Here is a 27,512-nt window from a genome sequence, read left to right as displayed (position 1 = left end):
AGATAAACAGAGCTGAACAAAGTTAAAGAAAACTATGAAATTGACACTATCAGTTTTACTTATAAATGTGTTTTAGCGTTAATACGTAGTTCAGAATTACTTAAATAGCTGTCAAAAACATCACCGGTTCCTAGTTTAAACCTTAAGAGGCAAGATGACGGGTTTTGACTTACAGCTGATTGAGTAAATTTGTGTTTTAACTAAGCATAGCTTTGCGAAATTTTTATAAGACTGTATGTGTTCGGGCGCTCTGTGCATCCTCAGTATTCGAATGTGGGTGAGTATCCATGATCCACTCGAGACAATTCTTCACGCCCGCACGGAGGGATATTTGTCGCGGGCCTAGGCACATAGTTCAGTGTGTATACCTAAGGAATAAGAGGGCTCGCTAACATTTCTTGGCCTCTCCCTTCCTCCCACCCTAAGCGGGTTCCTTTTTCCTTCCCCCTCCCAACTTTCTTCCAGGACCCTGCAGTCTCTAAGCCGAGGGAAAGCAGTATCCCATTCGCAGCTTTCTCCCGGTGTTTTCTTAGTCCGATAATAATAAAAAACCGTGATCATTTCGACGTTGCGTTAATAAATGAAATATCTTTACCTCTATTGTGCCAAAACTTACCTAAAATGCCAATTTGACTTTCCTATTTTCTTATTTTTAGTTTGTCATTTTTTAAGTTTAATCCAAGTATAGCGTGTGCATGAGTTTATTTCTGACTGAATTTTGTTGTCGCTGCGACGAATTCTCTTATAGTAGTAGTGGCATTAGAGCGCATATAATTAAAAAAAATTATTTATATTTATTTTTCATCTTTTTTCTTCACTGCAGTATTCAGCTCGAGGCAAATCACATTCTTTTAAACTGAAATATGCTTTCATTTATATTGAAAAGTTCTTTAGACGTGGTCATTTGTGTTCGATCCTTCACTTTATTTTACATCTACGGTTCGAGTAACTTGTTAGTTATTTTCAAGAAGTATGTGGTTTTAGTAAAGCAATGTCAAAATTACTCTGTGTAGAAGGTAAAGGGTGGAAAAAAACTCACTCATTCTTTTAACAACTAGTTTTTTTTAATTTACAATTTCTTATCTTCATAACGCATGCTATTTCCATTATATCAGATAAAATTAATAATAACGATACAGTGTCACGGCTGTATGAATTAAAAATCTTTGCCTGCTTAAAAAAAGATCGTCACTTTGCAACGGCAAACACTTCTAAACCAAACAGCCACAAACAATTTTACAGCTAAAATAAATGAAAAGAAAAAATCTATCATCTTAATGTCTATATAATAAAATTGCGAATTTCCACTAAACAAGAAAATGAAATTACTAAATATATCTTCATATTCTAAGACGAGAAAATGTTATCCCTGTTATTAAATTTAAAAAGGAAATATACAAGCTCGCGGTAGATGTAGCTTTTAAGGCCTATTGCGTCATTAACTTCGCCAATTTTTCCCTTGTCTAATCTAAAAGCAAACTTGTCAATTGTTACAACTACGCCGGCCGAACGACCCGCTTCGTTCAAAAATCCTTGCAAATTTACAAAATACAAAGAATTTAGACAGCTCTGTGTCCGAGATGTTTTTAAAACGATAATAAAATGGCAATACGTCTTGTAAAAATATTTTCGTATAAATAAAAACTTAATTTTATTTATAAAAATAATCATATTGAAACGAAATGGGATTTGAACATGTTTATATCTAAAAACCAATTATTTTTAGTTGCTTTTTTGGAAATTTCGACGGAACAATTCATGAATACAATATTATGTTTGTTCATTTCCCTTTTCGAACATACAGTTTAAAATTATATTGATCAGGGCAGACCTAAGACAAATTAGAGAACAGGGCACCGCACAAATTTTAATTCTTTACTATTATTAAATATTTATATTATATAAATTATAACAGAAGGAATTATTAAAATCCGGTTCAAAATCAACAAGTTTAAAGTCTTTGAATTTCGGTGGAAGAGGAAGTAACATGAAACAGAAAAGAGACGAAATACCCACATGTGACGTCATTGCGAATTACGACGCGTGCGAAAGAGAGATGAAGCGATATCCACAACGCGCCCACTTCTACACATTGAAATATGAATTATTGGGTAATTTTTTACCAATTTTTATGCAGTTTTCGCAGGCGTTTTTTTGTATTATTAACCATATAGAATAATTTACAAAATGAAACAGGACGGTTCCCTATTGCCGAGGGACCGTTCGTCCCAAAAAAAGGGAAGGGAAAGGACCCAAAATGTGCTTTATCTAGGTACCTAGACATTCTAATCATGCCCTAGGTGAGTACAGTACGCGCCAACATTAATTAACTGTTGTAACTACTCACATTCTCCAAGACGTATTGCCACAAACTACATACTAAAAGGCTGCAACATACTATATAACTATCAGATAAAAATTTACATTAAATCGAACGACTAATCAAATATATATTTAAAAAGACAACGGATTAAAAAACTGAAGTTTTCTCACGGATATCGACTGCAATGTCAAACTTTGAGGCCATTTTTATAGATCATTTCATTCATGAAGACGCGCTCTACTTTTAGAGTGGGGGTGGCTTGGTAAGGGGAATGATCTAAGCCTCAACCTCGACGTTATCCGACGTAGTGCGCGTGCGCACTCTTATTACTTACGCATACTAAGCGGTTAGGGAAAGTATTGGGGCGCGTCTTCACAGATGCAATGATCTATACCCGTCTAACCGCCATTTATTACGATTCTAAACGCTTTTTCAATCTATCTCAAAAATGGACCATTCAAAACAAAGTTATTTTGACACGATTACAAATGATTTTGATTGGTTCATTCTCAGAATCGGATTGAAGATTGAGATGGAAAAGTGACGCGTTTTTGAAAAAAAAAAATCTTAGTTTTTATTTTATGTTCCCGTTTTAACCATGGCTCCTCTTGATCAATTTTAACCAATTATGAATTCATATTAACAGTACGTGTAAAATTTTCATACGGCCGATATCAAATCCATAGCCGTGGATCAGTGATAAATCCAAAGTCATATGTAAGCCTGTGTAACTATTCTAAATCAGTTTTAGCTATCTCTGTACTTATCTTACTCTGACTAAATATTTTAAGATGTTAAACATATCAAATGTTTTTCGCAAATTCTTAATAGTTTAAACCAAAGACATCTTGTTTGCGAGCAGTACGCAAACGTTCCAATCGGGTATCTTAACTTATATTTATTTATAACTTTAAAATACGTTCATCGTACAAATTCTAAAACAGAAGAAATTGAAATCTGGTGAAAAATACACAAGTTATAAACCATTGAAATTAGTAAGGGGTGAGTGTCAACAGAAAAGGGACGAAATACTTACATGTGACGTCATTGGAATAACGATGCGTGCGAAAGAAAGAGATGGAGCGATATCCCCACTCCACACACTCCTGCACGTAGCAATATTTGAATTACTGCCTCATTTCTTATCGAATTTTAATGCTGTTTTCACACTTATTTTTTGTACTAATTGCTGTTACATAAATGCACCAAAACAAACAGTCAAATCCCTAGGGAAATGTTTTCACGCTCTCTCTAAAGGAATATTTTTCTATTTAACAATTCAGTCGATATCCGTCAATCAATATATAACATTTACCGACGTTTTCAAAACGATGACGATCAAAATCTCCAATTGTTTTTCAAAATCTTTCTATACAAAATATAGTCCAATCAGCCCTTCGGTTCAAAAATTCGCGACTCGAAAGTAGATGTTTCTGATTGGTCGACAGACCACACGTCAGTCACGTGGTAGTGTATCAACCAATCACAATAAAACTATAGTCTTGCCATATTTTAAGCACACAAATTATTATTATTTTTGTATACGGGCGTGTTACCACTGCACCTAATAAGTGTAGGTCCAATAGAATGTCGACTTGAGATGATTACCCCTTAGTCAACGCAATTATAGTTGGAACCGGATATACACATAGTCTAAGAGCCCGCGAACCCCAGACCTTCGTTATTTTATAAAAGCTGAAAGTTTGTCAGCGCATGCTCCCAACACAGGTAACGACGATGTGCCATTATGAAGTTCGGGCTACAGTGGCTTCGGCAGGTACACGGTACTAATGGTGTGTAAAAGGTGTGTGTGTATCAAAAACGTCTGGCTAACGAGGAAACATTATTTACTTATTACCCAAGTAGAGTTAGTATAAAATAACGAAGGTCTGGGGTTCACGGGCTCTTGCTCTAACAGGCTGCTACACTATGGCGGGTTTTAACACCTTCTGGCGGATATAAAATATATCCTACCAACAAATGACCTTTACATCGAAGATTAAGATTTGGATCGTTCGAAATCGTCCGTACACCAGTCGAACAAATTTAGTAGTCATTCTTTTGTCTTTATAGGGACACGAACTACGCGCGTTGTACCTCACTTACCGCGGCTTCGCTATACGCTGTTTCACTATAAACAGCATCCTTATACGCGGTTACAGCTTTTAACAACCCTTCAAATAACAAATATATATAAACAATAATATAGAGGTGTTGAAATTTGCACGTATTAACTTGACGGGTCAGAAATGACCCGCATTGAGGCTATGGTGAATGATTGATTATATTATAAGGCATTTCGAGGAGTTTGAGCAACTATATATTATACATGTGGTCCTATATTTATCTATTAATCTATATGGTGGGTCAGAAATGACCCTCAGCACAAACCTCATGCACCTTCTCTAGACAGTACATTATTTAAACTTATTTCATTACGAGACTTCAAAGTTCCCACTACAGGAAACTTAACTAATTTCAAATTGACAAATGCATTACACTGGGACCTAAGCGGCAGTGTCGCGGGTCATATCTGACCCACCATATTATGGGTCAAATAAGACCCACCGTACGCTAGGTCAAATTAGACTCACCATACCCTGGGTCAAATTAGATCCACCATACTATGAGTCAAATTTGACCCACCGTACCCTGGGTCAAATTGGACCCACCATACTATAGGTCAAATAAGACCCACTATACTATGGGTCAATTTAGACCCACCAACCTCGATAAGTGACGTACAACTATACTAACTAATTCATCTAACTAATATTCACATTATAAGTATATTATTAAAATTTAGGACAATTTTACATTTTAATTATTTTATATATTTTTTTTTCATTTTTTTCTCCGCCCACAGACGTACGCGGCGTCCGTTTTGAAGACTCCGCTCCCGTGGGACGATGCGACAGGTTAACTACATTGCTTAAAATTTGTACACTTTACCTGGAAAAAGGAAATGATAGTATTATTTTTGATAAGATAAAGATATATTTATTCTGCAAATGTGGGTAAATAAATGACCAAACATGATATTCTTCAGAGCAACCATATTTAACCAAAAGATGGTATGCAAAATTACATTTTCTTCAAGAGTATAATATAAGAATTTTTCAAAGCATTTATGCAGCAAGCATGCATTATAAAAAAATATCATTGTCAAATGTTAAGTAAGGGGCCGTTTAAGTATTACGTAAAGCAATTTTTGACCCCCCCCCCCCCATGTAACGCGCCGTACCGTTTTCCTGTACGCCCCTGCCCCCCCTCCAAAATTATGTAACTCTAAAGTTAAATTTTTTTTCTAAAATTCACAAATAATTTACGCAAAATACCGGAAAGTCGCTAAAATACCTTTAATTTAAATTTAAAAATAAATCAATGTTACATAACGCTTTGTACGAGACCGCGGGAGGGGCCCGCGCCTGTAACGCATCGTAACGTTTTACAAGAAACCCCTCCCCCCCAAATTGCGTTACGTAACACTTGAACGGCACCTTATTGATACAGAATTTAATATTTCGGTTCCAAAACTATAAAATCACGCTGTATATTGTGTAGAGTTCCCTATCGTAGAATATCACTGGGCCCTTATCTGTATGATAGTGTAACCGCGTAACGCGGCCGTGTCATGTTATCTTCGAGAAATGTGCGTGGAATGGTATTCTGTAAGCCAAATTTCTATAGTCGTAAACATGACGCGTTGTGTTACGTGCTTGTTACGCACTGTTAAAATAACGTGCGGGATAGAGAATAAGGCCCCTGGTCGTCGCTGCACGCCACACATGTCATACTCACTTCGTTGAATTCTTCCTCGGCGCGTTCACTTTCTCCTTGACGGGCGGCTTTTCCGGCTTTTTCACTTTCTCGACGGCTTTCGGCTTGGCCGGCGGCTGTGGCGGCGGCGTGGACTTGTCGGACGCTGGCGGGGTGGTCGGCTTCTTCGGCTTGTTGGCTTTCGCCGCGGCCGCGTAGTTGATGGGCTTCGGGATTGACGGGTCTTCGATTGGTGGTGTTTGGGCCTGACAGGGAACAAAATATATTTGTAATTATTTAAATGACTTGAATTAATTGCTTTGAATGACGAGACGAGCTCGCCGTTCCCCTGATCGTAAGCGATATCTATAAACAGTAGAAACACCAACACCTTGAATTACTTGTGTTTGGTATTTGCGCTCGCCATCTTGAGACATGAGAGTCTTATTATGTCCAGTAGTTACACTGGCTACAATGTTCAAACCGGAACACAAAGTGACTACTCACTGCTTGGTAGTAATAGACATTGCGGTGGTACCTACCCAGGCGGACTCTCACATATGAGAGACCTACCACCAGGTTTATATAATAGTATAGAAGTATAGATAAGTAAATTAGAAAGGTCACAATATGTCATTCCTCCACACCTTCTCAACAACTTTAGCCGCTTCCACAACCGCGGGCGCGTCTTCGCACTTCTCCTCTCTAACTTCGGGTCGCTTCTCTTCCACTTTGCCTTCGCTCTTGACGCTCTTCACTTCCTTCTTCTTCGGCTGCACTTTTGTTTCCGACTTTATCGGTTGCGGTTTGGGCTTGGGTTTTACCTGAATTAACAAAAACTATATTATATATTTATATAAATAAAAATAGTTTTTTTTTTGTAATGGACTGGCTGAGCACGGGCCTCCTCTACTACTGAGAGGGATTAGGCCTTAGTCCACCACGCTGGCCTAGTGCGGATTGGTAGACTTCACACACCATCGAAATTCCTATAGAGAACTTCTCAGATGTGCAGGTTTTCTCATGATGTTTTCCTTCACCGTTAAAGCGAACGATAAATTCACAAAGAATACACACATGATTTTTTTAGAAAAGTCAGAGGTGTGTGCCCTTGGGATTTGAACCTGCGGACATTCATCTTGGCAGACCGTTCCACACCCAATAGCCTATCACCGCTTCCGTTATGTGTGTATTCTTTGTGAATTATTGCTTACTTTAATGGTGAAGGAAAACATCGTGAGGGGACCTGCATATCGGAGTAGTTCTCTATAGGAGTTTTGAGGGAGTGTGAAGTCTACTCGCACTACAGCGTGGTGGACTAAGGCCTAATCCCTCTCAGTAGTAGAGGAGGCCCGTACAGCAGTGGGCAAGTATATAATACAAGGCTGATATTATTATTATTATTACACCCATAACTAGAAAAGTCAGAGCTGAGTGCCCTTGGCTTTTGAACCCACTTATTAGGATTTTTTTCTAAATTTACATGAATACAAACCTTGTCTTAATAATTAGGAACATAAGACAAAATAAACTCTTACCTCAGTCTTGACAGGTTTCTTCGCTTCCTGTTTAGGCCTCGTGTCTTTTTTAGGCTCCTTTGGCCTCTTGTCCTGTGCCTTCTCTGTGATTGGGTGCACGTCCGCCGCGCTCACTTCCGGCGGGTCTTTTTGAGGTGGTACTGGCTCTGAAGTAAGTAAGGAGGATGGCAAATAATAGATGGGCAAAAATTATAACGGAATGGATACCACGAAATAATACGAGAGGTAAGGGTCGCCCAACGAGGAGATGGAAAGATATTTTCTTGAAGTTAGCAGGACCAGACTGGATGACGAAAGCAAGAGATAGGAAGCTGTGGAAGTCGATGGGGGAGGCCTACGCCGAGGGGGCGACTACTACGTGAAGGTGTAATAAGTAATGTAAAGTATATTAAGTCCTATGAAATGTATTTAAGTAGTAGAAATAAAGGCTTATTTATTTATTTATTTATTTATTTACTGGCTCTGAAATGAACCGTAAACATATTCGTTTAAGGTTGATATTTGGTTTGTAATATAGATCTTCCCGCTTTCCATAGTTAAAAAAAAAACTATTCATCACATAGCCAAACATAGTTGCACTTATGATAAGTCAAGGTACATGAGAATATTTAATTATTACTTAAATAAAGTCACTTATATATTAAATAGTAGCTTCCATCCTGAATTTTTTCCCTTTCATTGATAATATTGACACTCTCTCTTATTTGTCTGTTCAATAGCTCCTATGGCTAAATAAGACCACTGTCTTCAGCATCTTTAGTTGCTTCATACATTTCTCTTTACTTTTCAATCTCTCCTAAAGCTTCGCAAATTTAAGCATTCGCTCTGTATGTAGCAGTCCATCGATCAGTGATGGCTTCAATGCCAGCATATAGTCAGTTGGAACCATTTCTGACAACTTTAATAAAAAGTATTTCTTTTGGGTTTTTATTGTATTTTGTCATAAATAAAATGTTTTTGTTTCCATTCAGTTCCTTCTTCTGAGATGATCTTTTCTATACCTCTTTTGCCTCCAATCTCAACCAATAGTTTCATATCCTTATTTAATGAAGAATATCATAAAATTTTGATTCTTATGCAATACAGTAAGATATGATTTCTTATGTTTACGCGAATGTTAGACATGAAAATTAAACTATTTTACGGATTTGGTTCTTCGTTCGTCCCCCCTGTGAACAAGAAGGCTGCGAAACGACGGGAGATAACTAAAACATTAAAACCGCGATAAAATCCGAAAAATATTATATTTTTAAAATAATTATTTTTTTGTTATGTTAATTTTTGTCAGGAAAAGGTTCCTATGAAAGAAAAAATTAAAGAAGTTGAGCGGATTATTAGAAAATTAAAAATAACTTAACGACAATATAAATTTTACATAACTGTCTGTTGTTTGACATTACTGTCAACGATTGACAGAATGCGTGTATCATAGAGCATTAAAATAATATACACTATGTTCTTGAATCATATTTTTTTATTAATTATACCAATTTTAATTCAATATTTATAGTTAAGACAGGACGTCTGTCGGGCTAATATTTTTTTATTGCTTTGAATGACGAGACGAGCTTGCCGTTCGTCTGATGGTAAGCGATACACCATCCAACACCTTGAATTACAAAGTGTTTGGTACTCCACTGCGCTCGCCATCCTGAGACATGAGACGTTAAGTCTTATGTCCAGTAATTACACTGGCTACAATGTCCTTCTAACCGGAACACAACAGTGACTACACACTGCATGGCGGCAGAAATAGACATTGCGGTACCTACCCAGGCGGACTCTCACATATAAGAGACCACCAGTAAGTATATTTAATATGCTTATAAAGTTTCATTTCATTTCATGGCCCTAGTGACATTCCCCTTTCTATCCATGCCCACTGCTCTCTGGCTGTCTGAACAGCTGCTTCGTAAGCTGCTTTCGCCTCGAGGTATTCTCCGACCACCTTCGCCTTCCGCACCGGTGCTGCCCAACGAATCCTTCTCTTCATAGTTGTAGCCATTCTCTTCAGTCTGTCAAGTCGTTCGTTCCACCATGGAGACTCTTCAATCTTTAATTTCTTTTCTGCAATATGCATGATCTCCTTGGCTTGAGGGTTGAAATAGAACGAAATCCAGGTCAAATTCATGATACAAGTGCCCATGATTGTTGGAATGTGGATTGAGGATTGGAAAAGAACAAAATATTGGGCCAAATTCTTAATACATGTGTGCACATTTTATTATTATTTCAGTTGGAAATGCTTTACAAGCAAAGCCGCGAGCGACAGTTAGCATCTGGTTTTCAACTTCTGAGTAATGATACATAACCAGACCAAATACAAGTCACTATAATCTATGCCAAGTGGTAAAACAAGTTCTATCGACATAAGCTGTTTAATAGGCATGCACGCATCGCCAAAGGGGTAACTAGGGCACATCGCCTTGTAGTTCGTCCCATGATGTGATAGGTTACGTGCTTTTACCATATCGGGCACGAATTTCAGACTTTTTTTTATTTCTTTTAATGTCGAGACGAGCTAGCCGTTCGCCTGATGGTAAGCGATACGACCGATAAACAGTAGAAACACCAACACCTTGAATTACAAAGTGTTTGGTATTCCACCACCAGTAGTAAATCTCATTTCTGCATTAAAACCATTCACTACTGAACAATCACTAACCTTCTGTCTTGGGTTCTTCCGTGGTGTCAGCTCTGCTCTCTAACGGAGCGGATGTGGGTTCGATTTCCTTCTGAGGCACTTCAGGTGCCGGCGGCTCGGGAGGTTCTGGTTTTTCTTCTTCTAGAAATAAAAAGAATTATATGTATTTTTTACTACCATAGAGATTATATTTCTAACTCTTCCTCGCAGACTTACAAGAGGCAGTAGACAACTATATACAGTGAAAACCGGTTATAGCGAGATTGAAGGGACCACCATATCTGGATTGCTACTATTATCAATACACCCCATATAATTGTAAAATTAAATAAATAATATGTGGGAAACGGAAACATGATTTGTGGGAGTGAGAGTGATGTATGGGAAAGCGGGAGAAAGGGGATAGGGAAATAGGATGGCGTGTGGGTAGTCAGGGGAGGAGGACATGATTTTTTGAAAAAGACGTAGTTTAAGTTGATTTTGATTTAATAGCGGCGATAGCCTAATTGGGTGTGGAACGGACTGCCGAGACGAATGTAAATCCCAAGGGCACACACCTGACTTTTCTAAAATCATATGTGTATTCTTTGTGAATTTATCGTTCGCTTTAACGGTGAAGGAAAACATCGTGAGGCAACCTGCACATCTGAAAAGTTCTCTGTAGGAATTTCGAAGGTGTGTGAAGTCTACCAATCCGCACTACAGCGTGGTGGACTAAGGCCTAATCCCTCTCAGTAGTAGAGGAGGCCCGTGCTCAGCAGTGGGCAAGTATATAATACAGGGCTGATATTATTATTATTATTATTGATTTAATTAAAGTGATTTGTATGAAGACTGTGTTTTGTCTCGGCATTTTATCCCACATATATACCCGATAATGTTATAAAACATGTGGAAAAATGTGCTGATTTTAAACATGTATGAAAATTAATATCGCCATAAAATGTCACCAAGTGAATTAGTCTTTCAACCGATGATATTATAGAAGTGCTGTACCTGTGTTAGCAGGCGTGGGTCGGACGCGCGTAGGCACGAACTCGGCAGCCAGCGGGTTCAAGGTAGATCGGGAGACCGTCTCCTCTAGGGACAGCGAGGGTGCGCCGTTACTCGTCCTGGAAACGTCATATAGCTGTGTGGAGTTTGAGGGTTATCTAGTATTGGACCACTAATGCTGTATTAGCAGATTAGTCTTTCTTTCTATTAGTCTTCCTACAGCTGATTAGTCTTTCATACGTTTGCAAAAGCTGCCTGGTTTGGTGTGGAGGAAAGACTTGTCATCGCTGGCAATCATCATCATCAGACTGTCCACTGCTGAACATGGGTTTTCAGATTTCCAGATCGAGCTATTGGAAGCGGCCCGCATCCAGCGACCTCCTGCTTTTATAAGGTCACCTATCCTCGTAGGTGGACGTCCGACGCCGCGCTGGACAGTAGAATCGCCATCATTGGGCTACCAAGAGCAAACGTTCTCGAGGCCTTGAATCAACCCGATAGACCAAATTAAACACTCGTCTGCCACCAAATTCCACAAATTAGGGGCCGTTCAAGTATTACGTAACGCAATTTTTGAAGATTTATGACTCCCCCCCCCCGCATGTAACGCGCCGTAACGTTTTCCTGTACGCCCCCTCTCCAAAAGCTATGTAACTCTGTAACATTTTTTTTGTAATATTCACAATTATTTTACGCAAAATACCTTTGTTATTGTTTTAAAACAAAAAAAAAAAACAATGTTACATAACGCTTTGTATGAGAGACCCCTCCCGCGCCTGTAACGCATCGTAACGTTTTACAAGAACCCCCTCCCCCCCAAATTGCGTTAGGTACTTAAACGGCCCCTTAGTTGAAGATGTGATGAACAGAAACCAGTGGAGACAAATAATACGCTCTAAATGCTGTACATCCAATGATGATCTCGATCCTCAGTCACGAGGGACCTAATACAGAGATGGTGTGAGTTGGGCTATGTTTGAGTGCCTTATTAGTTAGGGGCTGGAGAGAATATGCCTTTCTGAAATACTTAACATCTCATGTCTGAGACGAGCGCAGTGGAATACCACTTTGTAATTCAAGGTGTTGGTGTTTCTACTGTTTATAGGTATCGCTTACCATCAGGCGAACGGCAGGCTCGTATTCTTCATTCAAAGAAATAATAAAATTCTTAACAAATTATTTTGAATGGAACACAAACACTGTTTGATTTTGAAGAGTTCTTTTCTGCATTTTCGAAGTCCAAGGTAAAAAAAACAATGTTTAAAATATTGCAGTATTTTGAAGCTATATTGAACCCAACACAAAATAATTATCAAAATATTATTTGATTTTGAAGAGTTCTCTTCTGCATCTTCGACGCACAAGATCCTATACCAATGAAATTAAAATGGTACTATTCCAAAGCTGTACGAAATTCAAGGTGAAGGAATCATTTAAATCAGACCACAGGTTAAAAAATTATATAAAGGTGCATCAAAATTGTTAAACTTGTAAAAAAAGTTACTTTTTTTTTGCAATCCAGTATTGGTTGCCATTTTACTTACACTTTATTTAAAGCGATTTAACACTGCATGTTTATAGTTTGGTCAGGCGGATGGTGTTGTAGCGCTGCAGTGAACTTTAGATCTAACTCCAGATGAGCAACCAGTTTATATGGACGTTCGTGTCTATAGAATACAAGTCAAAGTTCATAAATGATTTTTGGTACAATTGAATTTAGCAGAGGCGAAAAATCGATAGCCTAGTTGGGTGTGGAACGGACTGCCGAGACGAATGTCCGCAGGTTAAAAAATCAAGCACACCTCTGAATTTTCTAAAAAAATTATGTGTGTATTTGTGAATTATCGCTTGCTTTAACGAAGGAAAACATCGTGAGGAAACCTGCATACCTGAGAAATTCTCTATACGAATTTTGAGGGTGTAAAGTCTACCAGCACTACAGCGTGGTGGACTAAAGCCTAATCTCTCAGTAGTAGAGGAGGCCCAGCAGTGGGACAGTATATACAGAGCTGATGATGATAATGTTAGCAGAGGTAATCAGTGAATCACTCACGTGGGTAAGTGTTGTTTATGTCCGTTGGCGACTGGCCTGTTGTTCCTCTCTCGCTGCTCGTCCTCCAGCATGGCCTCTATACACTGCTCCATAAGAGCTTCTTCCTCCAACTGCTGCATCACCTGGAAACAGACGATGGTATATGGATTTATGCCGACTGGCCGCAGTGATCAATGCATCCCAAATTTTTGTGTTATGCTTCTTTTTGTGCGTTAGGGAAAAATTATGAAACTATATTTTTATGATGCGCGCGCGCAGTCACGGAAAACGACACCATGAAATTAGCTAATTATTAGTTAAATTATTATTTAATGTGTAATAAGTGTACAAAAAAATTAATAATAGATACAAATAATAATTATTGAAGTCCGTCTTTAAATGAAATTTATTTAACTAAATGATGTGTTACAATAAAACCTTTCTTCTAATGTATTAAATACCTTTTTTTTCTATTATTAACGTCGCTTTCTCTACACACATAGGATAACGCGAAGGATAAAATTTTTAGAAAGATTTTACTTCTTATGTGCGTACATACATAAGTACACATACATTTTTTTGTTCCATATGGACAATAGTCCAATCAGAGCAATGTTCTTTTTAACATGCTTACAAATAACTTATTTTTAAACCATTTCGAAGGAATGAAATGCACGGCAAACTGACCCTACTGAACCTGATGGTAAGTAGATTGAGATCCAATAGAATCTCGACTGACGAGAGATGATTAGTCCTCAGTATCCCACCAACTTTCTGACTCCGAGCTTCGACTGAGTAATTTTTAAGCTGACAAAAACCCAGACACATTTATTTTGGCCCGACCCGGGATTCGGACCCAGGACCTCAGCGCGGTTGTCCTATTTATATCGATTACAATTACAACTACGCCACCTAGTAGCCAGTCAAATATAGTCCTACACCCCCCCCCCCCCCAGGCAAATCCTGTGCGTTCCGTCTCCACACCTCATGCCCGCACGGAAGGACATTTATCGCTCTAGGCACACAGTTCAGTGTGTATACCTCATGGTTGCTAAATACATATTGAGGCCTATAAGGGTTCGCGAACAGTTCCTAGCCTTCTCCCCTCCTCCCATCCTAAGAGGTTTCCTTATTCTTCCCCCACACTTTCCTCCAGGACCCTGCAGCCGCTAAGCCGGGGGATTCCAGTATATGTAGACCTAGTATATGTAGTAGAAAAATACTAGTATATGTAGTCCTATTAATACGGTCATCTATTAACCTATTAGCCATCGGAATGATTAGAATGTTAGCCGGCTAACATGACAGCTACGTAACATTACGCGTGTCACGGAAAAATAACCTTATCACTACATAGTATAAAACAAAGTCGCTTTCTCTGTCCCTATGTGTGCTTAAATCTTTAAAACTACGCGACGGATTTTGATGCGGTTTTTTTTAATAGATAGAGTGATTCAAGAGGAAAGTTTATAAGTATAATAACATCCAATAAATAGTGGAGAAATACTGTTATTTTGTTATGTTACACCCGTGCGAAGCCAGAGCGGGTCGCTATGTTTTTATATACAACGTTCACAGTTTTTCTGTAGTGTATTTAGTATCGGCATTGCACCCGTGCGAAGCCGGGGCGGGTCGCTAGTTATGTAACAAATAATAAGGTTATATTCCTGTGACACGCGTAATATCATGAACTGTCATGGTAGCCGGCTAATATGTCAAGCATTAAGTAGTTAAGTCGTATGGTACATACCTGTTTGTCAAACTCCTCCTCGTGCTCCATCCACATGTAATCAGCGAAGTCATCCTGCGGCGCGGCGGGGACCGCGGGGTACGCGCCTGGAGGGTAGAAGGCGCCTGCCATCACGTATCCAGCTGCAACCACGTGAGGGTTGAACCAACGAGATACAGGGTAGGGCTCAGAAAATAGGAGACGAAATATTTGCTTGTGACGTCATCGAAAAACTATGTGCGAAAGAGATGGACATTTGCTTGTGACGCGATGCGCGAAAGAGATGGAGCGATATGACAATTCGTGCCCATTTGTGCACGTAGCATTTGAACTATGAATTACTGGCACATTTCTTAACGAATTATAATGCTGTTTTCACAGGACTTTTTTTTTGTACTAATTGCAAATTGTTATATAGGTTCATTATGACATTTCGTTACTGAATGAAAACTACATACTCGTCTCCACCTTTGCTCACATTGTGTCAAAAATCATCCATTAATAACTAATATTTTCACCAAAAATCCTGGTTTTAATTTTCAGATTTTTATATCATTTTGTAGTTTAATGCTAATATGGCGTGTGTGTGAGTGTATTTTGACTGAAACTATGTTGTCGCCGCGACGAATTCTCTTAGAGTAGTAGTAGTAACATTAGGGCGTATAAAATTAAAATTACATTTTATTAATATTTATTTTGTTCGAAACTTCACTATTTTATTCTACATTTAAGGCTCAAGTAACTTATTATGAAGTGTTATTTCCAAGTAGATAAGTATATGGTTTCATTTATTAACGCAATGTCAAAATGACCCTGTATATGTACTCATCATCATAGTTTAGGTAGTTAGTGAAAGGCTGGTAGGTTAGCTAGGTTAGGGCTTTCATCGTCCTCACCGGTGAGAATCGCGACGCGTTTCTCCCTTTATCTGTTTTTCTTTATTGCTTTTAATGACGAGACAAGCTTGCCGTTCGCCTGATGGTAAGCGATACGACCGCCCATAAACAGTAGTAACACCAACACCTTGAATTACAAAGTATTATTTGGTATTCCACTGCGCTCGCCATCCTGAGACATGAGATGTTAAGTCATATGTCCAGTAGTTACACTGGCTACAATGTCCTTCAAACCGGAACACAACAGTGACTACACACTGCTTGACAGAGATAGACATAGCAGTGGTACCTGCCCAGGCAGACTCTCACATATGAGAGACCTGCCACCAGTAAAAATGGTAGAAATCTATGGTCTGAAGATAAATACTGACCTGGAACCTGAGCTCTGGGTAGGTGCACGGGGTACACGGGCGGACGGTGCACGCCGGCATCACCGCTGCCCACCACGCCGCCACCTACTCCACTGTCGATGATCACGCCGTTGGGCTGCAAGATCACAAGAGACTCGTCACATAATGGTCCTGCTTATGTCATAACGTTATCATATACATACTCGGCGATAGCCTAGTTGGTTGTGGAACGGACTGCCGAGACGAATGTCCGCAGGTTCAAATCCCAAGGGCACGCATCTCTGACTTTTCTAAAGTTTTGTATGTATTCTTTGTGAATTATCGCTTGCTTTAATGGTGAAGGAAAACTTCGTGAGGAAACTTGCATACCTGAGAAGTTCTCTATAGGAATTTGGATGGTGTGTGAAGTCTGCCAATCCGCATTAGACCAGCGTGGTGGACTGAGGCCTAATCCACCTAATCCTAATCATTAGTTACATAAAATAATAAATACCATATTTTTTTTTCGGGCACGGCCATGTGACCCCACTGCACCTGATGGTAAGTTTGGTCCAATAGAATGTCGACTGACGTGAAATGATTATCCCTCAGTCGACACAATTATGTTGGAGCCGGATATACACAGGCTGATCCCGGATCGCGACAGCGACACGTACGTGGGCCACTATGACGGGTTTTAACACCTTGTGTACGGTCGCTATCCGGGCGGATATAAAATATATCCTACCACCAGCAATATTGGGATAAGATGTAGTCACTATTTTACACTTAATTCTTTAAATCTACTCATACATGTGATAAGGGACTTCCCCAGATTAACATTTACATAACAGAATTGTTTTTCAAAATTACACATTGATTAAGCCAGTAGTAGGATATCCATCCCTATATCAAGCACTGTAAAGTACAATTTAGTTTCCATAAAATTATTATTTATATAACTCAATTAAGTATAAGCAGATGTTTATATTAATTGATTTTTTTAGAGTTGTTTCATAATACATCCTTATTACTATAAATGAGGTTTCTTAACATAATTATGATCCAAAACTTTTGTTTCACAATAAATTTATACAAGTGTAGGTGATATATAACTAAGTAATAATTATAAAGGAAAAGAGAAAGTGCTACTTAACTACTGAAAAATTACTAGATATGAAATATTAATTTATAAAATGTATACAGAAATTTACTGAATTTGCTAAACATAATTTAACTTAACAGAGTTATTGAGAAAATTACGGATCAGCGTCTTATATGAAACTAGCTTTTGCTCGCGGCTTCGCCCGCGTGAAGGAGTTTTCCAGGATAAAAGTCCACTGTATGATAAAAGTCTTGCTACATATTTTCCCGGTACTGATAGGTTCAAACTAATTTAATCCCCATGGGGGTTGAATTTATCAAAATCATATTAAAGCGATTGCTTCATCATAGTATCTCCAATCTTTAATTTCAGTTCAATCAGTCGAAAATCTAAGATTTATACAAACTTTCATCCCCTAATTTATCCCCTTAGAGGTGGAATTTATCAAAATCCTTTCTTAGGGGATGCCTATGTTATAGTATCTTTATGCATGCAAAGTCTCAGCCCGATCGGTTTAAAACTGACAAAGTTTCATCAAATTTTCTTCCCCTATTTTACCCCTTTGGAGGCAGAAATAATCAAAATCCTTTCTTAGCAGATACCTACATCATAACATCTACCTGCATGCCAAATTTCGTGGTTTGGGCTGTGCATTAATTGATCACTATGTCAGTCAGTCACCTTTGAGTTACATATATTTAGATTATATGTTATCTTAAAGTACTAGTAGTGGCACTAGGGAACATAAAATAAAAATAACTTTTTATTAACATTTATTTTGTTCGAAACTTACACTTTTCCCTTTACATCTACGGTTCAAGTAACTTATTGTAGTGTTAGTTTCAAGATCAGTATGTGGTTTTATTTAGTAATGCAATGTCAAAATGAATGTATAATATCTCTCAATGTAGTAATAAAGAAATATACTTAATAAATAAATTGACTTCATCAGATGTTTATAGTTCATATTTAAGATAGGGCAGAGGAAAAAGGTTTGACAATATGTTATCTTTTTATTTATATTGAATGGGTCCTTTTACTTGACTGCACTAATTTGAACTATCAAAAGTAGATACGAATACAAATTTAATTCTACAAATTTTGAAATAAAACGATGTTGCGGATTTTATTGCATTTTTATATGATCCGCAAAGTAGTTTTATTTCAATATCTAACATCTGAGTTAACATGAAAAATCATTGTTCAAATTTTGTTCTAACAAAATTATATCCAATTATTATTGTAGTGTGAATATTGTAATGAAAATTATTAATTTGCAATTTTTACTAGATTGTCAGATTTTATATATTTTTTGTCCTCAAAAGGATTCTTCTGCAGCCTTTTGGAGTTATGAGAAATATGTTTGGATATTTTATTGTCAGCAAAAATAGGTGAACAAATTGGATGCATAATATATTATTTATAGAAAGAATATTACCTGCCACTGTCCATTCTCCTCGTTGCCGTAGTAAGCCCCAACGTTAGCCGAAGTCTCGGGAATTTTCATTCTTATAACACTTTAAATTTTATTTATTTTTAATTTCACTTATATTGTCAACACTAAATAACCATTAATAAACACCTTTAACAATTACAAAATACTGGCCATTTATAAAATTATAAAATAAAATAAAAATACTGGCCGTTGGGTTTGTTACGCTTAAAAAAGAAATTACTATTCAAATTTAGAACAGGTTGTCTCACAGATGTGTAGAGTTTATACTTTTAAAATTTACTATAGGCACTGTTATCATAAGGTAATCAATGTCTTTTGTTTTGTTTGTGGTTTCTATATTCATTTCTGGTGTTCTTTACAGCTGAAATGTAAAAAAAAATGTTAATGTACCACATAGGAGTATACAATATGGAAGATAAAAAAAAGTTTATATTGATCAAATAAAACCTCTGGCTGTAAGGTCCAATGTCAACTTGCATCGAAAACTTTAAAAAAAATAAACAAGATAATGGTCACGGATCTTATTCGCAGACTGTCGACGCAAACGCATCGAATGTTATGAAACGATACGTCAACAAATGAAAGGCGGCCCGGTTTTTAACAAATATCACTTTCTAACAAATCGAAACTTTCCATAAACTTGTTTACGACACGTGCGCGTCGCGTAAATAAAGAAAAAATATATATGTGTTATCGTAATATAGAATAGTGAATCTCGAGCCAAAAATAGATCAACCCAATAACAAAAATAAATAAATGACCGACATTTATTAATAATCAACACTTATCTCGCGCCAAATTTAATTACACGCGACAACGCGAAATAATTATCTTTTGATAGCATGAATTATTTTTTAAACCGTGAAAAAATTAATACACTTCCTTTGCACGTGTACTGGGTACATACGTAATATAAAAAAAAACACTAAATACTCACTCATAGTACGAACATGCCGTAATTTATGAACACAAAACAGTCTTTACAAGGTTTTTAAAACGTTTCGAACGCATACAACACTATAAAATGGTTAATTTGCCACTATAACCTAGAATTTGCGAGGACACCACACAATACGCGTCCGATTTCGTGGCGCAAATGGCGACCATGTTGAACAACGCGCGGTTATGGCCACGTTCACGAAAATACACAACTTCATTGCGGTGTGGGTGTTTTATGTTTTTATTTATTTACTGGAATAAAAAATTGGATAAATTAATTGTTATTTACCTTATTGTGAGACGATCATACTCTTGTAAATTTAGCTGAGCCAAAAATGTCTAATTTGATTGATCGATGTTCTTTTTTCGAAACATTGCAATAACAGCCATTATTTTTGCGAGACATAAACCGTAGGATACATTGATAACTTTTGATATACATATCGTATCATGATTCAAGTATAACAAAGTTATTCGGTGATTCTAAACAGTAGATATCTAAAAGTATTTTAGGTAAAAATATAATGACATTTAAATCATAAAATGAACGTAGCATTTGTAGAACGTTTCATTTTTCGTAAGTATGTCAGTTTATAATGCGATATTTGCATACATTTTTGTGTAACCAATCGGAGAACATAATACGCTCACTGGTTTTTGTAGATACAAATCTATGTATAAGAATTTTAATTGAAGTTATAATTACTTTTGACTCTTTCAATTTTAAATAATCATAAACAACACACGTAAATTAATTTACAAGGCTGCATGGTCTGATAACCTTGGCGTTTACATCAAAACATCCGATAACAATAATAACAAATCGAAGCAATCCAATATCTAGAAAATTATCAAAGGAATTGTTAAGAAAAGAATCACAAACAAAAATCTAAGTGAATCTAGTGCAAATTAAATAAAAATGTCGACTTCTAGTGAGAAAATACAGTCGCCGATGTCGGAATTCGCGCTCGTTTGCCGCGGCTGTTTGACATACGCAAATCCAATGAAAAATATGTACGAATGGGGTCTAGCGGAGGACTTCTTCCGGCTAACTGATGTTGAGGTAGTGTTATTTTAGTTACTATTATATTTATTTTTGGTTTGCGCTGATTTTTCAACGGTTTTCAACATTATCCAGGAAATATTAGCCAGGTAAAATTAAATTGCGATCCAAAACAGATATGTTAAAGTATAAATTAATCTTATTTCTTCTTTTATTATACACCTACCTCCGTCCTCTCTACATCACCCCAAGGTTGACTGGGAGAGAATGCCCATGGCATTAAGTCCGCCTGTATACCATGTGTACAAAGTGTTAATAAATAAATAAATATGTTCGGCCCCTATAATATATATTATAATATTACATATATTAACAATATAGAAATAGCGAAAGGAGGCTGCATTCGTTTTGCCTCTGCCTTCCTCTTCCTGGATCAAAGGTGGGTCTAAAAAACAAAGGTCCCAAAATCTCGGCCTCAAACATTTTTAATTTTGGCTTTATACTAGATGTATTTAATTTCATAAGTGTGTAAAATATGTGTAGTAAAGGAAAATATTGTTTTTTATACGAGCATGGCAAAGACTCCCCTCTGCACCTCATGGTAAGTGGAGTGTGGTCCAATAGAATGTCGACTGACGAGAGATGATTACCCCTCAGTCGACACAATTATGCCTGTTGGAATCGGATATACAGACTGATCCCGGAACGCGACACTTACGTGGGCCACTTTGGCGGGTTTTAACACCTTGTATGGTACTCGCTATCTGAGTTAAGAGAAGTTCATTAGGAGCAAAGTTCCTCACATTTATTAACTTGGGATATAATTCATAAATCTGTATAGTTCATGGATATTATAAATCCATATTTTGCATCCTTTTTTGAGTTAAAATTTTTCAATATTTTATTTTAATAAATGATAAAGTTGTGAAACTCAAGTGGCAGTGGGCTGGGCACAAAGCTCGTGGAACTGATGGCCATTGTGGTGGAAAAGTTCTGGATTGGCGGCCAAGAACCGGTGTCGCAGCATAGGCAGGCCCCCTCGAGGTGGACTCACAACCTGGTGAGGGTCGACGGAGTCTGATGGATGAGGGTGACCCGGAACCGGTCCCTGTGGCGCTCAATATGGGAGGCCTATGTCCAGCAGTGGATTATTCCTGGCTGAAATGTTGATGATGATAATGAAATTAAAGAATATATTCTTCTTGATCATATTCTAGTATACTCTAGGTTGTGTTCGTCTGGAAACATCTTGACAGAGTCGATGATGAGCTGTTTCCAAGCACTCCTGTCTTCGACTTTCTTCAGGGCAGTGGTAATAGGAAGCTTTGTAATACTTTTTATATGATCAGACTAGCTGGTAGGTGATCATCCACATGGTCTTCTACCATCTACTTTCCCTACTATCTACAGTTTGTCAAAGTTATCTGGCTGTCTTCTAGCAATGTGGCCAAAATAACTCAGGACTTGTTAGTAGCATATTGTGATAAGCCAAGTCTTGATCTTCAAGTAGGCAAGGATAGAATTGTTAGTGCGTCTTGCAGTCCATGATATGCTTTACATTTTCAAAGAATATACAGGGTAATACTAACATTGAATTATTAAATAAAACCGCATATTTGTTTGTACTTATGGTGACATTGTCCCATAACTCATCCTTGAATACCAAATATTCTCATAAATGAACTCCTAGTGTTATTTTATGTAGTTTAGTGCAATATAGTGCTTATAATATCAACCCTGTATTATATATTATCCCACTGCTGGGAACAGGGAACCTACAGAGCTTCTCAGGTTTGCAGGTTTCCTCACAATGTTTTCCTTCACCGTTAAAGCCAGTGATGATTCACAAAGAATACACACATCATTTTAGAAAAGTCAGAGGTGTGTTTGGGTTTTGAACTTGCGGACATTCATTCCGCTCCCAACTAGGCTATCCTTGCTTCTTAATACAGTGCTTGCGTGGGTGTACATCTGATTGAAAGTATGATGTTGCTAATCCAACAATTTTTCTCTATGTTAGTGTCATTAGGGTGTGTAAAGTTAATATTACTTTTAATTCATATTTATTCTGTTCCAATCAATATTTTCCTGGGATAAAATAAACCTATAGCACTTCATCAATAAAATTCGTTGAAAAATAAATTAGTTGATATTTGAAATATTGTTGTGAGCAGATGTGGGGGCGTTGCGGACGTATCGCATTATCTATTTCTCACGCACGCAGCGTTATGGCGGGTGGCGCAGTGTGACGTCATAGTTTGCTATTATAAAATTTGACAGCTATTCTTTCCACTAAATGTCAGACCTATATAACTGATTTATTATTGCTTCGATTTTGAAAATTATTTACCGTAAGTTTTGGACGAAATGTTTTTTTTATACACACCCATAAACACACATTATCAAGCATTTATTCCCGAAGGGGTATGCAGAGGCGCAACCAGGGCACCCATTTTTCGCTATGTATTTTCCGTCCCATGATTTGATAGGGAGCGAGCCTATCGCCATATCGGATACAAATTCCAGACTCCAGGGTTATACAGTGCACAAAAACCCAAATAATACTTTGCCCCACTCGAAAAAAATATAGGGGCCACACTAGGATGACTTCAAAAAAAAGTTTGCGACATGAAATGTTCTCTGATTTAATTTACTTTACACCGCCATTTTATCTTATCATTGTAGATTTATTGTATTGAATGTAAAAGTGACGATAGCCTAGTTGGTAGTGGAACGGACTGCCAAGACGAATGTCTGCAGGTTCAAATCCAAAAGGCACACACCTCTGACTTTTCTAAAAAAATGTGTGTATTCTTTGTGCATTATCGCTTGCTTTAACGGTGAAGGAAAACATCGTGAGGAAACCTGCATACCTGAGAAGTTCTCTATAGGGATTTCGAGGGTGTGTGAAGTCTATCAATCAGCACTAGGCCAGCGTGGTGTACTAAGGCCTAATCTCTCTCAGTAGTAGAGGAGGCCCGTGCCCAACAGTGGGACAGTATATAATACAGGGCTGGTGATGATGATTGACTGAATGTATAGTAAGAAGAGGGATTTAAATTCCACCCTTTGTACTCCAGGGTGGCCGTGACGAAGGCATATCGGAGCTCCTCTGCGCGGCGTGCGAGGAGACGCTCAGGGTCTGCAAGTCGTTCCGTCTGCAATGCTTGGAATCCGACATGCTCCTGCGCAACACTGCAAAGGTATATAACATATGTATGTATTCAATATTATTACTGTTATTTTTTATTTCAGTTCAATGACGAGACGAGCGTGCTTGCCTGATGGTACTACTGCCCATAAACATCAAAAAGAACTTTGTATTCAAAAAACACTCCACTGCGCTCGCCATAAGACCTAAGTTTTTTATACGGCACTGCAAAGTGATCGTACTGCACCTGATGGTAATAGTGAGGTCTAATTGAATGTCGACTGACGAGATATGATCACCCTTCGCCAATCGACACTATTATGCCTGTTGGAACCGGATATACACTGATCTCGGAACGCGACACACGTGGGCCGCTATGGCGGGTTTTAACACCTTGTGTACGGTCGCTATCCGGGCGAATATTTCCTACCACAAGCAGTCTCATAATGTCCAGTAATTAGGCTATAATGTCCTTCAAACAGAATATAACAGTGCGTTCACATTGATTGGCGGTAGAGATAGACATTATGATGGTACTTATACGAGAGACCACCACCAGTAGCCCTTAAGCTGTTGTAGTCAATTCTAATAAACCATGACTACTAACTGCATGAAAGCCATAGCGATAAATAAATCATAACTCATGTCTCGTGCCAAAGTTGCTTCTGATTGGTCCTTTATTACTAAGGATTGGACTGACAGTTCAGATTATTTATAGAAATCTGTCACACCATATTACTAATTGTCAGTCTTCGGACTAGATTCATAAAATCTTGTTTCTTTCCTCTGCTTCGATAAATGAAATTTTGAATGACGAGACGAGCTTGCCGTTCGCCTGATGGTAAGCGATACCTATAAACAGTAGAAACACAAACACCTTGAATTGGAAAGTATTTGATATTCCACTGCGCTCGCCATCCTGAGACATATCTTATTATGTCCAGTAGTTACACTGGCTACAATGTTCTTCAAATTGAACACAAGTGACTACACGCTGTAGTAGAAATAGACATTGCGGTGGTACCTACCCAGGCGGATTCACATATGAGAGACCACTAGTAATAGATAAAATCTATTAAATAACTATCTATTGTTCCAGAAAAAAACACCAGATCCAGGACCAGATATACCTTTAGAAGTAAATATATCCCATATATTAGATGATGATAAATTAACCATATATATTTCTTTACCGGATTCTCAAGACAAAATACAATTGCCCTGTCCGTATGATTGCAAAGGAGAGTATCAAAAGAAATACGATTTAAAACAGCATTTGATAAAGTTGCATCAGAAACCTAAAGATTACTGCGTGGAAACGCGGTTTTACTGTACGGCAATGGATTGTTCGTACAATGCTGGCTCTGAGCGGCAAAAATGGTTTTCGGAACGCAAATTCCTCAACCAACATTACAAGAAGGTTCATAGGCGGAAACTTTTTCAGTGCAGATATTGTAGCGAAGGCTTCTCAGCTCAACCAGATTACAGACGCCACATGACAATATGTAATTTGAAGTATCCATGCGAAATTTGCAATACGGAGTACAAGAATCGGGAAAAATATTTAGTACATTTGTTAAGGAAACATCCCGATTTACATAAAAAGTATAAAGCTGAGAAACGCAAGTCGAAATTAGTTAATGACTCGAAAAAAGCGAAAAATGATGAAAAGTTCGACTTTTGCGATAGTCCGAAGCGGACTTTTGCCACTCAGACGTTGAGTCCAGAGGACACTATTAAGAATGATGTCGCTTTGCCGTCGTGGCAGTCGCTGCCGGGGAAAAGTGAAGATGAAATAAAACGCGACGAGATTTCAACTCAGACGGTGTTTGAGGACTTATTGTCACTCAAGTCTCAGACGAGTGAGGACGAAATCTACTTTTCCGAGACAGTCTCTCTGTCCGACATACAGACTCAAACATTCCCTGTCGAGTTCGGTTTAAGTCGTTCGAACAAGGAGACTTTAACAAATGAGACTCAATCGCCCGACTTGAGTATAAAAGAGACTCAAACTTGTCTATGTTTGTACGATTCCCCGAAGTTTAATTATAAATTATTTGATAGTATATCGTCGAGTCCGTCGAGTCTGAATCTGACTTCCACTGAAACTCAAACGTCCGAGTTTAAGTCGACGGTTAAGTCGGATGTTTTGTTGAGTTTTAATTCGGCCGAAACTCAGACGTCAGACGAACTCAACGATTTCTGACATTGGCAAGATCTATAGCTAGGCATTGAGTTATTAGATACAGATTTAGGATTTCTAATGGATTTAAAAGATATTCCGTAACTGGTTTACTCGAATATTTATAAATTGGTAGATTTTTTATTGCTTTGAATGACGAGACGCGCTTGCCGTTCGCCTGATGGTAAGCGATACGACCGATAAACAGTAGAAACACCAACACCTTGAATTACAAAGTGTTTGGTATTCCACTGCGCTCGTCTGAGACATGAGATGTTAAGTCTTATTATGTCCAATACACTGGCTACAGATGCCGTTAATGGCCATCATGTCAATCAATTTCTATCCCTCTGGAACAGTATTTTTTTCTGGAAGAAAGGTGCCATATATCCTACAACCTTGAGAGCGTGTTTGCGAAGTTTTATTATCGGGTTGAGTAGTGGGAAGGCTTAACAACTAAACTAATTTTCAAATTAGGATACTTGGTGAGGCCCCTGGCTTTTCTTGCGTCGAGGAGGGGGGGGGGGGGGGGGTCGCAAAAATACTTTGGAACCCCTTGCCTTACAGTCTACATATTTTTAAATCAGTTTCAATACAATCAAATAAAATATTATGATTATGATTATGAATCATGTTTATTTGTTCGCACAATTAATGGTTAAAAATGGTTCTTTAATATTAAAGTAGATTTTGGTTTGACTTTCGCTTACCGGACATATCCGTGTTCGATGTAAAACGGGGTGAAAGGGAATGAAATTTATTAATAAAAAAAATCAACTCGCCACTTGATGACATTAATATTTTTTTTATTATTTTATTGCAAGTTAGGGATAGTCAGGAATAGTTATTATCTTAATAATTTGAAAATTTCGTTCCTATTCGCAAATATCTTCTGTATTGTACTTAAATGTCAGCCTTGTGTATAATGTCCCATTGTTGTAACTTCTATTGGAATTTTTTAGTTAAGCCACGACGCTGTAGTTGTTTAATAAGGTGAGTGGGGTAAGACCGGATCACGGGTAAAATATTTTTAATTTATTTTATAGTATAAATATATTTTTATTATTACATTTATCTAATTTATAACTTAATGTGCACTATTGACACATATTCTATAGACACGAACATCCATATAAACTATTTGTTCAAAATCTGAACTGAAATGACAACCAAAACTTCACTGTTATAACCTATTTATTCACTTAAACAACAAATAATTTTACTTATTTGACTAATATTTTTTATTCACATCCAGGTTTACACTTCGACTCGAGTTCTTATATTATGAGCGCCACTCCGTACACAACCACACACTGTCAATGTTGAAATAATACTAAAGTCAGGTGTACGGATTGCAGTACAGTTGAGTCGAACACAATGAGTGTACGGAACGCTAAATGTAGTACGTAGTATACATACATATATTGATGGCA

General features: G+C 37.7%; 2 protein-coding genes across 3 annotated transcripts; one reads left to right on the top strand and one right to left on the bottom strand.

Moving 5' to 3' along the window:
* Nucleotides 1-1,042: 1,042 nt before the first annotated feature.
* LOC115453413 (pollen-specific leucine-rich repeat extensin-like protein 1) lies at nt 1,043-20,266 on the bottom strand. Of its 2 annotated transcripts, none has more exons than XM_037437157.1 (11): nt 20,033-20,266; nt 18,787-19,165; nt 16,286-16,400; nt 15,040-15,161; nt 13,311-13,432; nt 11,261-11,376; nt 10,286-10,405; nt 7,621-7,766; nt 6,730-6,906; nt 6,125-6,348; nt 1,043-5,275 (listed from the first exon to the last, which is right to left on the bottom strand). In XM_037437157.1, the coding sequence occupies exons 2-11, from the start codon at nt 18,853-18,855 to the stop codon at nt 5,272-5,274; spliced, it is 1,215 nt and encodes a 404-aa protein (XP_037293054.1). In that variant the 5' UTR covers nt 18,856-19,165; nt 20,033-20,266; the 3' UTR covers nt 1,043-5,271. The 2 variants fall into 2 exon arrangements, with proteins under 2 accessions (XP_037293054.1, XP_037293085.1); XM_037437188.1 differs by lacking the exon at nt 20,033-20,266 and adding an exon at nt 19,742-19,921.
* A 236-nt stretch (nt 20,267-20,502) lies between these two features.
* Nucleotides 20,503-27,257, top strand: LOC115450085. The gene is made up of 3 exons (XM_037437110.1): nt 20,503-20,806; nt 23,827-23,949; nt 24,997-27,257. The coding sequence occupies exons 1-3, from the start codon at nt 20,663-20,665 to the stop codon at nt 26,101-26,103; spliced, it is 1,374 nt and encodes a 457-aa protein (XP_037293007.1). The 5' UTR covers nt 20,503-20,662; the 3' UTR covers nt 26,104-27,257.
* Nucleotides 27,258-27,512: the final 255 nt, after the last annotated feature.

Source organism: Manduca sexta, chromosome 1, assembly GCF_014839805.1.
Source record: "Manduca sexta isolate Smith_Timp_Sample1 chromosome 1, JHU_Msex_v1.0, whole genome shotgun sequence".
Lineage (NCBI taxonomy): Eukaryota > Metazoa > Arthropoda > Insecta > Lepidoptera > Sphingidae > Manduca > Manduca sexta.
Note: the sequence above shows the minus strand (reverse complement) of the source record. Positions and strands in the feature narration are given on the sequence as shown.

Coding starts and splice junctions, on each gene's coding strand:
- LOC115453413 (XM_037437157.1), bottom strand. CDS start 18,855: ATGAAAATTCCCGAGACTTCGGCTAACGTTGGGGCTTACTACGGCAAC. Junction 15,162..16,285: donor ACCCAGAGCTCAGGTTCCAG/GTCAGTATTTAT, acceptor ACGTGGTTGCAG/CTGGATACGTGATGGCAGGC. Junction 6,907..7,620: donor AGAAACCTGTCAAGACTGAG/GTAAGAGTTTAT, acceptor TTGTTAATTCAG/GTAAAACCCAAGCCCAAACC.
- LOC115450085 (XM_037437110.1), top strand. CDS start 20,663: ATGTCGACTTCTAGTGAGAAAATACAGTCGCCGATGTCGGAATTCGCG. Junction 20,807..23,826: donor TCCGGCTAACTGATGTTGAG/GTAGTGTTATTT, acceptor TTTGTACTCCAG/GGTGGCCGTGACGAAGGCAT. Junction 23,950..24,996: donor TCCTGCGCAACACTGCAAAG/GTATATAACATA, acceptor CTATTGTTCCAG/AAAAAAACACCAGATCCAGG.